The sequence below is a fragment of the Chrysochloris asiatica genome, unplaced genomic scaffold (genome assembly GCF_000296735.1).
Source record: "Chrysochloris asiatica unplaced genomic scaffold, ChrAsi1.0 scaffold00125, whole genome shotgun sequence".
NCBI lineage: Eukaryota > Metazoa > Chordata > Mammalia > Afrosoricida > Chrysochloridae > Chrysochloris > Chrysochloris asiatica.
The window spans coordinates 2,838,857-2,849,811 of NW_006408643.1; the positions used below are offsets into that span (position 1 = coordinate 2,838,857).

A 10,955-nucleotide genomic window follows, 5' to 3' on the forward strand; every position below is an offset into this window, starting at 1 on the left:
GGATGATGCTGAAGTCCTACAGGGCACAGGGCAGCTCCCATAATAGACAATAACCCAGCCCCAGGAGTCCTGGTGTGGCGCTGTGGGTTAATGCGTTGGACTGCAAGGTTGGTTTGAATCACAAGGTCGGCGGTTCAAGCTCACCAGCCACTCCTTGAAAACCCTGTATAGGGTCGCTATGAGTCAGAACCAACTCGAAGACACTTAACAACAACAACAAGATGTCAATAGTGCCAAGTCCAGGAGAATCCCCAAGGTAATCAGAAACTTCTGACCTTTCTCTTTTAGGGTGCCCTTAAGTTCCAACATGAAACCAGGCGACTTAACATAGAATCTTCTCCCCTGGCTTGGAAACATTTTGCAGTTTCTGATTTGGTTAGTCAACATCCACTTAAATACTTACTGAGTCTGGCGGTGAACAACACATAGTTCCTGCCTACAAGGAGCTTAATACCAGGGGACAGTGGTCACTCCCCAGCCCCCAGGTACACTCACAGAAGTGTCCTCTTGTCAGACATTGAATTGTGGTCCCTCACCCTCACCTCAAAGATAATGTGTCAGCTGGGCTGAGTTATAATTCTCAGTGATTTGGCAGTTACGTGAATTGCTGTGATCAACCAAGCAGAGGATTCAGGGTGGAATGTTGTTGTTAAGTGCTGTTGAATCAGTTCTGACCCCTAGCGACCTTGTGTAGGGTTTCCAAAGAGCGGTTGGAGAGGTTCAAACCGCTGACCTTGAGGTTCAAACTGACTTTGCAGTGCAGCGCATTAACCCACAGCGCCACCTCAGGATTCTCATAAACCCATCACAACCCTGATCTGATGTCAGGGAGTTTCCCCAGGGCTGTGGCCTGCAACCCCTTTTCTCTAATAAGAGTTGAAAGGAGAAAGAAATGAACAGAGACAGAGAGACCTGTTACCACCAAGAAAGAAGAGCTGGGAATGGAGTGTGTGCTTTGCACCTGGGGTCCCTGCATGTGAAGATCTTGGATCCAGGGGAAGGCTAAAACCAAGATGCATGCAGATCTCCAAGGAATGCTGGATCTACGGAGGCTGGGAGGAGACAAGAACCTTCCCCCAGAGTCCACAAAGAGAGAAAGGCTTCCCATCTAGCGGGCACTCTGAACTTGGACTTCTGGTCTCCCTAACTTTGAGAAAATAAATTTCTGTTCATTAGAGGCGTCCATGTATGGTTTTTCTATTATAACAGCATTAGAGAATAAAGATACCACGTTTTTGTTTTGTTTTTTTTCATTTTGAGTCATTCCGACCTGGATTCAACTTCTGGCTAGACTGGCCAAAGGCTGTCTGAACCTCAGTTTTCTCCACATGTAAACAGTGTTTGTTGCTGCTGTGACATTTTGCAGGGTCACAGACACAACGCAATGATTAGCACATAATCAGAACTCTATGGCTTCTGTGACTGTTCTTGCATCTACGAAGAGCTTTGCAACTGAAGAGAAAAAAAGCAAACAAACATCTAAACCTCTAGCTTCGTGGACGTGGACACGATTACTTACGACCCGTGACCGAACGATTTATTTGTGTCTCCATCTTGCCAGCGAACCCGAGGCTCCAGCTGAAATTCTCTTTTGCAGCTCAATCGGAAGGAAGCAGCCTGGGGCTAGCAGGCCCCAAGCAGTGGCTTGTCCACATTCACAATGAACTGAGTTGGTGGTCTTACCCTGCTAAAATGGTACCGATGGCTGTGACAAACCACTCGACTGAGTTAAACCCCAGGATACCAACTCCGTTGAAACGTTCCAAGCCCAGCTGGGAAGACAAAAGCAAACGGAAAACATAAACATGGAGGTTTTTGGTTGTTATTTTGTGTTTACTTCGGGTTGTATTCTGACCATCGGTGGTGGTGGGGGTTTTTTACCACCGAGTTGGTTGCGACTCATAGCAACCCTGTATAGGTAGGGTTTCCGAGGCTGCTAATCTTTACGGAACAAAAGCCTCATCTTTTTCCCGTCGAGTGACTGGTAGATTAAAAGTGCTGACCTTTCGGTTAGAAGCCCAGCTGAGAATCCACTATGCTAGTAAGGCTCCTTACTCTGATGGTTGAGACAGGCGAAGTCAGGTTCAAAAGCACACACAGCCACTTGGGGAGTGAAAGGCAGTGTTGAACTTAAAGTCAGGGGTGTGAGAATTTCATGAAGATAGAAAGTTTGTTACTTTCATCTTTCTACCTGTGCTAATCACAGTGGAGCTGATTCCAACCCTGTGTGGCGGAATAGAAGTGCTTCATACCATTTTCCTGGCTTTCATCACCAGGTCTTTTTTCCAAGGGGCTGCTGGGTGGGCTGAAACTACAAATCTGGTTACCCTTTGCATCTTTTGATGCCTTATGGATTTTGTACCCTAGTTTTATATTACGCATAGGGTCACCATGAGTCAGAATTTTTGTACCATATGTATGTAAGCTCTGGTAGCGTAGTGGTTACGAATTGGACTGTGAACCACAAGGTCAGCAGTTTGAAACTACCAGCTGTTCCGCGGGAGAAAGATGAGGCTTTCTGCTCCGGTAAAGATTTATAGCCTCAGAAACCCTGTACAGTGTCGCTATGCGTCAAAGCTGACTCCACGGCACATAAAAACAACAATAACAACATGTATGTAAGCACTGGACTGCTATATGCAAGGTCAGTGGTTCAAACCTACCAACCACTCTTTGGAAACCCTATACTGGGTTGCTATGTTTGTATTGCACATGGGATAACCTAGAGTCAGAATTGACTTGATGGCTCTGGTTAAGGACTCGATGTGGTGCAAACAGTAGGCACTTGACCACTCACCTAAAGGCTGGCCATTCGAATTCCCTCAGAGGTACCAAGAAAGGTCTGGACATCTGCTTCTGTAAATATTACAGCCAAGAAAACACTATGGGGCAGGGACAGTTGTGCCCTGAAGCACACAGGGTGGCCATGAGACAGAAGCGACATTGATGGCAGCAAACTTAGTTTTGCTTCTTGCTCTGGTCTGCACTGGCTGTTCTAAGTGGACGACTGACCACCCAATGAACTAGGGATGGCTCATTTACCTTCAGCAAGGCTTTTGCAACCTTCCGACAAGCCTCGTAGTACTGGTTGTAATTCAGAAATTCCCATTTGTCATTATTCCTTGTGGCGACAGCTGAGTACATCCCGAAGCGGCTGACTGACTCCCGGAAGTATTCTGGAATGGTCATGGGAGCCTCGTGGCCTGGTCCGTGCTTGGTTAGCCTCAAAAGGACTTCTCCATCATGATGGGTGGTCCACAGCGGGAGAGCTTCTGCAAACAGTCAGCAGGGTGGGGATGGCAGATGTGTTTCATGTATTTAATAATGTGGGGTATGTGTGGAGGGGGTCTTTGGGATCCCAGGGACTGAGTATTAAATTGACCATCAACCACAACAGAAACTATATCCATTGTAGGAGAGTCAGTTCCAACTCATGGCGATCCCATGTGTTACAGAGTGGAAGGCCTGGTGAGTGGCTTTCTTATGGATGTAAATCACCAGGACTTTCTTCCTTGTTACTGCTAAGTGAGTTCAAACCACTGGCCTTTATGTAAGGAGTCGACAAACTGTTTGGTCCTTAATCATACTCTTTTGGTAAAGGCTTAAGGCCAGTGTTGGTTCCTTTAAGCTTTTTTTTTTTTTTTTAATCCCTCTCAACAATGTATTTTGAAAGCTCATGCATACAAAAGCATTGAAAGATTTTATAGTGAAATACCCATTTGCTCCAGCTGCTAACATTTTGTTTGCTTTAATCGCTTATCTGTCCATCCATCCCTCTATTCAAACATCACCTCTCATCTGCTAAATGAAAGGCTGAACGTTGGGCGACTTGCCTCCAGCAGACCTCCTGTAAAGACACTGCCCCGTGAGAGGCTGCCCAATGCATCACCCCAACCAACCGTTTTCTGTGCAACAACGCCACCTCGAGGTCATATTTTCGTTCCTTGATGAGCCCCGAATCGCCTTGAACTCACTCCTGCCTCTGCCACCCCCCATCACGGACAGTCAGCCCTGGAAGTCAGCTTACAACAAACTGATGTTACCCTTAAATCGATTCCGACTCATGGCGACCCCAAGTGTTGCAGGGTAAAACTGGGCTCCGTAGGATTTTCAAGGCTGTGATTGCCAGGCATGTCTTCCAATGCACCTCTGAGCGGGTTTGAGGCCTCAATCTTTCTGCTAGTTGTCCTCGGCTTCACCAGAGACTCACTGCCCTGGTGGCACAGTGGTTAAACGCTCAGCTGCTAACTAAAAGATGGATAGCTGGATGCCACCAGCGGCTCTGTGAGGAGAAAGATCTGAAGGTCTGCTTCCGAAGATTGTTGTTACTTGGTGCCCTCCAGCTACAGCTGAACGCAAACCATTGCTGTGTTTCAGCCCATTGCTGCTGCCACTGTGCCAATCCATCCTGTTGAGGGGCTTCCTCTTTTTCAGTGACCCTCCACTTCACCAAGCATGATGTCCTTCTCCAGGGACTGGTCCCTGCTAATAATGCATCTAAAGTATGTCAGACAAAATCTCACCATCCACGCTTCTAAGGAGTATTCTGGCCCATAAAGATCACACCTTTGGAGACCCTGTGGGGCAGTTCTAATCTGTTGTATAGCATCGCTATGAGTCAGAATGAACTCTACAGCAACTGGCCCAGTTTTTATAGAAGTTTTATGAAAGGACACTTGTGGAAGACAAAGAACAAAGGTGTTTTATGACCAAATTCTTATACAAAAATAGTTACAACAGAATTGTAGCAAGTTACCATTTTCATGAGGGAATGCTGGTTCTTATCTAAATCTCTTGCACAACATACCTTGGGATTTATCCATGTCTACTTCTGGGTCTTCAATTTCCTGCTCTTGAGTCATTGGCATTTTAGCCTTTCCAGATTCACAGTGCACATGCTTCACAGCACTGTAAAGGAAAAAAGAAAAAAAGAAAAAAAAAAAAGCAGGTGTCTTAGCAGGACTGCCAAACAGGCTACACATCCAAAGGCAGCTGCAATCAGCTGGCGATTTTTGCTTAGAATTCTGAGATCAATTAGTCATGCCTGTTCTGGGCCAAGGAGGAGAAGAAAGTGGTTCATGTGCCAGATACTGCGGCAATTGTAACGTCAAGAGAACACCCAAGAAGACCTGGTTGGCCAGCAGTGTGGCAAGGCCTGGGGACTCTTGGGCCCAGAGTCAGTGACATAGCCACAGAGGACTAGAGTGGAGAGTGAAGCGTCCAGCTGATAAGAAGAGAGGGCATATACATAAGAACACCCACACTTGCAGATAATACCCACTTAACCTGGCTTCAATAACTGGATGATCAGAGCTCAACTAGAAGAAGATAGAAGAGGGAAAAAGAGTAATATGATACAATTTGATGAACTTGACCTACACCTATGGATGCAGTAGCTCAAAAGGGGGAACAAATCTTTACAGCAAGGATCATTCCCACCCCCTCCATACACAGAATAGACAGGGATGGGCAACTTGGACATTGGCTACCCAAAATGGGGGGGGGGGAGCTACAAAGGCAAGAAGTGACTGGCTTACAAGCTTTCAAGAGGGAACCTAGATCCAGAGGGCATGGAGGAAGGTAGAATCTCCACTGAGTAGTATCCAATCTGTCTAGGTGGGGTTGATGAAAGGAAATGCAGATAGGTCTCTTGTGATACAATAGTGAATAATTGTTATCAGGACTGCTTGTGAGGGTTGGAAATGTAAAGGTACATGTTTTATAGGAAGGAGGGGAGTAACTAACTTTGCAGTCTAGGAGCGGAGGTCCCTGGAACCATCAAGGGAGAAGAGCAGAGAGCGGGACCCTACCCAGAGAAGCAGTAATGCCTGAGATGGAGGCAGAGATGATGATGTGGAGAGATGGAGCAGATGGGGACTTTAGACCCAGAGAGGGAGAGGGGCAGTGTGCTGATGACCAGGGTGGGCAGGCTTGTAGGGTATACCCTTTGGTTGGTTGATGATGCATGGAGGGGATTGTAACCATGGCAATGAAACGATATATACGATAGGATGAATGTAAAACTAATGTTCTCCCATGTAAACTATCACATAATTCACAATAAAATATTAAAAAAAAAAAAAAAAAAGAGAACACCCATGGTGGAATCTGAAGATGGCAGAACTATGGCCGTCATGAGGGCCTGGTGGTGGCTTTGGCACAAGAGAAGCTTAAGATAGCTGCACCCTTAGCTACCACATATGTTGGCCTGAAGAATTTACGTGGTGGTGTGACCCAGATTCTCATGCTGGAGGTGCCAGAGTTCCTGGTCACTATATCCTTCTCAGAGCCTGGAGGCTCTGCCTCTCTCTTTACAGTCACAATTGGGAAAGGAACCATCAAGAAACACTCCAGTGGATAACTGGTTTCAACACACATTCCTCTCTCTGCTCCCACTGGGTTGAACAATCTTTGACTATAGTCGCAAGAGAACTCTTGGTCAATTGGAATCCATGTTGTTGGGTAAATGTCTATCTTACATGTCCGCCATTGTGCCTACATTGCTCATGTGACCATCCCTGCAGCATTGGGATGGGTAATGATAGGGACTGACAGACATCGATGCTCCAGGACCTCTCTTGTTGTTGTTTAGTGCCGTCCAGTCAGTTCCAGTCCTATTTGGCTCAGATCAACCATCAACACTCATGGAATCAAGAGTCAAGGAATCAAATGACATGTTTCATTAGGCAAATCTGCTGCACAAGACCTCTTTACAGTGTTCAAGAGCAAAGATGTCAGTTTGAGAACTACGGTGCACCTGACCTAAACCCTGATATTTTCAATAACTTCAGATTCATGTGAAAGTTAGACAGTGGGTAAAGAAGACCATAGAAGAATTGATGCATCTGAGTTATGGTATTGGAGGAGAATATTACAAGTACCATGGACTGCCAGAAGAACAAACAAATCTGTGTTGGAAGAAGTAGAACAAGAATGCTCTTTAGAAGGAAGAATGGCCAGACTACATCTCTAATACTTTGGACATATTGACAGGAGAGACCAGTCCCTGGAGAAGGACATCATGCATACTAAAGTGAAGAGTCAGCGAAAAAGAGGAAGACCCCTAACAAGATGCATTGGTATAGTGGTAGCATCAATGGACTCAAGCGTAACAACAATTGTGAGGTTGGCACAGGACCGGACAGTATGTCCTTCTGTTATGCATAAGGTTGTTATGAATTGGTATCTACTCAATGGTCCCTAACAACAATAAGAGAATTCAGGATTACCTGTATGTGAGTACGGGAAAAAGATAGCTTTTATTTTCCAAAATCATGTTTATCTTGTGTCATGTATCTATAACTTAAATAATTAAATAAACAGGAATAATGAATTCCCTAGTAAACTGACTAAGGAGCTCTGGTAGCGTAGTGGTTACAAATCGGGCTGCGAACCTTAAGATCAGAAGTTCGAAACTCCAGCCGCTCCGAGAGAGAAAGATGAGACTTTCTACTCCTGTAAAGATTTACAGCCTCGGAAATCCTGTACAGGGTCGCTATGAGTCAGAACCGACTCCACAGCACACAACAACAACAACAACAAGTAAACTGACTAAAATAATCTTGCTGAATTTTCTCAACACAGAAGATTTTTCATTTCCTAACACTCCTTCCCTTCCTTCAAACTAAGCTTCAAAGCTTTTAACAGACTGGCTTACATCTGCCTGTGGTCACATTTTGAGAATCATAATTTGACCTTAAAGCACGTCATGAATCAAAGTCTTGTCTTTAAATAAATAATTCTAAAATTTAAATAAAATAATTATTTCTCCTGTGGAACAGCTGGTAGTTTCGAACTGCTGACCTAGAGGTTAGCAGCCCAAGTCATAACCATAGAGGCACGTTTATGCATAGCCCACTGGGTGAGAAACTATTTTGAAGTCTCCCAGGGAACAGGAACTCTTAAGAGAGTACGTATTTTTTCTAGTCAGTCCAACTTAAAGGTAGTATAACATGAAAATCCAAAGTGCATAAAAGAAATACTGAGCAAATCTCATGTAAAACATTTCAACATGATGAAGAATACCATAAACAAAAATCAAAAGATAAGAGGGGGAACTTGCTGAAAGCCTCATCTTTCTCCTGCAGAACAGGTGGTAGTTTTGAATTGCTGACCTTGCAGTTCACAGCCCAATTTGTAACCACTATGCTACCAGAGCTCCTTATATACAGTGATGGTTTTATTTCTACTTGGCTGGGAATGGCTCCTCAGTAGTTTAGAACTTGGTTTTGTTGTTGTTGTTAGGTGCCATCGAGAGGATTCAAACTCACAGAATAAAACACTACCTGGTACTGCACCATCCTCACAATCATTGCTACGCTTGAGCCCCCTGCTGCTGCCACTGTGCCCATCCATCTCGTTGAGGATCTTGCCTTTTTTCCCTGACCCTCCCCTTTACCGAGCATCATACCCTTCTGCAGGGATCGGTCCTTCCTGATAATACATCTGAAGTCTTGCCATGCTGGCCTCAAAGGAACATTCTGGGTGTACTTCATTCAACACACATTTGTTTGTTCTTCTAACAAGCCATGGTACTTTCAATATTCTCCTCCAACTCCATAACTCAAAGGCATCAATTTTTCTACGGTCTTCCTTATTCACTGTCCAGCTTTCACATGCATATGAGGTTACTGAAAATACCATGGCTTGGGTCAGGCGCACCTTAGTCCTCAAACTGACATCTTTGCTTTTTAACACTTTATGGAGGTCTTGTGCAGCAGAGTTGCCTAATACATTGTTTGATTTACTGACTGTTGCTTACATGAGTGTTAAATGGATCTAAGCAAAATGAAGTCTTTGACAACTTCAATCTTTCCTCGGTTTTTGCAATTTAGATGTAGTAATCCCCAATGATTTAATTTAATGATTTGATTTTTAAAAATGCTGATACTTTGTGCGCTGTAGATTTGTTTTTTGGCTTTTGGGGTGTTTTTTTTGGTTTTGTTTTTTTGCGTCCACATTGATATTTTAAAGGATTACATGAAAATACAACCTACCTAGATGACCGAGTGGCTCCTTATATTTTTCACCCCATGCAACATGCAGATGAACTTCAAAAACATTGTGTTCAGTGAAAGAAGCCTGATCTGAAATCTATACAGTGTGTGATCCCATTGATATGAAATGTCCTGATCAGACAAATCTATAGACACAGGAGGTAGGTTAGGGGTCACCTAGGGACTTGAGAAAAGAATGGGGTGTGACTGTTTTATGGGTATGGGTTTTCTTTGGGTGATGAGAATGTCTTGGAATAAGATACACCTGGTGGTTACCCAACATTGTTGTTATGTTCTGTGGAGTCGGTTCTGACTCATAGCGACCCTGTACAGGGTTTCCGAGGCTGTAAATCTTTACAGGAGCAGAAAGCCTCATCTTTCTCCCACGGTAGTTTTGAACTGCTGACCTTGAGGTTATCAGCCTGACTCATAGTCACTACACTACCAGAGCTCCTTAACCAACATTGTTGTTGTTGTTAGGTGCCATCGAGTCGGTACTGATCCATAATGACCTTATGCATAGCATAACGAAACACTACCCAATCCTGGGCCAACTTCACTACTGTTGCCACGCTTGAGTCCATCGATGCTGCCACTTGGCCAACATTGGAAGGTACTAAAAACTGAATTTATGCTATGTAGTTTCACCTCACCCTAATACTGGCCCGTGGCACACTGTACCACTCAGGTTTAGTGCCACCTGTATTCTCAGGCTGATGGAGTTGAATGCCTTTGTGGGTACTCGTGTTGAGGGGGAAAATAAGTCTTTTTGTTGTGTGCAACCAAGTCAACTCCAATTCAGAGAGCCCAGGTGACAAATTAGTACTTCCTTGTAGGGCTTGCTTGGTTATCATATTTACGGAAACAGGTCACCAGGTCTTTTGTCCACAGAACTGCTGGGTGGGTTTGAACCATCAACTTGTAGTCTGGCAGCCACGCACTTAACAGTTATGCCACCAGGGTTCTCAAAATGAATCTCAAAATATACTGGCAAATACAAAACATACAGAAAGATCTACCACTAATAAGCCACATGTATTTATGCACACACACACACAAAAAAACAAAAAAAAAAACCCTGTATGCAAATGTCTATAGCAACACTGTTGACCATTTCCCCAAACTGGAAAGGGCCCAAATGACCTTCAATATGGATGGATAAACAAACAGTGATCCATCCACACAATGAAACACCATGTTGCAATAACAAGGGATTAAGTATTGCTACATGCAACAATCTGGATGAACCTGAAAGGCATTATGCTGAATGAAAAGGGTTAGATATCAAAGGCTGTGTACGCTATAATCTGATGATGTCATACGACAGCCTGGAAATGACATAACTACAGGTGGAGAGACCAGATTAGTGATTGCCAAGGGCTGGGGGTTGGGAGAGGGATTGAGCAGGAGGATGTTTGGGGTGATGGAAATGTGGTGATGGTTATCTTTGTCCAAGCTCAGAACTGTACACCAGAATCAGTGAATTATACTAGTGTGATTACACTAAATGGATGGATACCGTGGCTGTACCTGTAGATTCAGACACACCAGTGATGGGGAGACTGGCGTAGAACCAGGCAATGCTTCGTTCTGTAATACCCCGGGGTCACCATGAGTTGGAACTGACTTGATGGGAATTAACAACACTATCACAACCAAACGTATTAGTGGTGTTGTTGGCTGTTGCATCAGCTCAGACTCATGGTGACCCCCATGTACAACAGAATGGAATTCTGCAGGTCCGGCACCAGCCTCGGTTGCAGTCCCTTGTGGTAACCACAGTGCCCATCCATCTCATTGAAAGTCTCCCCCTTTTGGGCTGACTTTATTTTACCAAGCTTGATGCCCATCTTCAGAGACGTGTCCCTCCTAAGCACAAGTCCAAAGTATGTGAGACAAACTCTCACCCTCCTCACTGCTAAGGAATGTTTGGGCGGTAAATTTTCCAAGACAGATTTG

At 44.5% G+C, this 10,955-nt stretch overlaps 1 protein-coding gene across 1 annotated transcript in view; it reads right to left on the bottom strand.

The window, feature by feature from the left end:
- LOC102821187 (long-chain-fatty-acid--CoA ligase ACSBG2-like) overlaps positions 1-4,862 on the bottom strand; it is a 54,126-nt gene extending 49,264 nt beyond the window's left edge. Inside the window, exons 1-3 of the mRNA XM_006869021.1 lie at positions 4,808-4,862; positions 3,043-3,269; positions 1,684-1,772 (exon numbers count right to left, since the gene is read on the bottom strand). Of these exons, the coding sequence (XP_006869083.1) occupies positions 1,684-1,772; positions 3,043-3,269; positions 4,808-4,862 (371 nt within the window). The remainder of the gene's footprint in view (positions 1-1,683; positions 1,773-3,042; positions 3,270-4,807) is intronic.
- Positions 4,863-10,955: the final 6,093 nt, after the last annotated feature.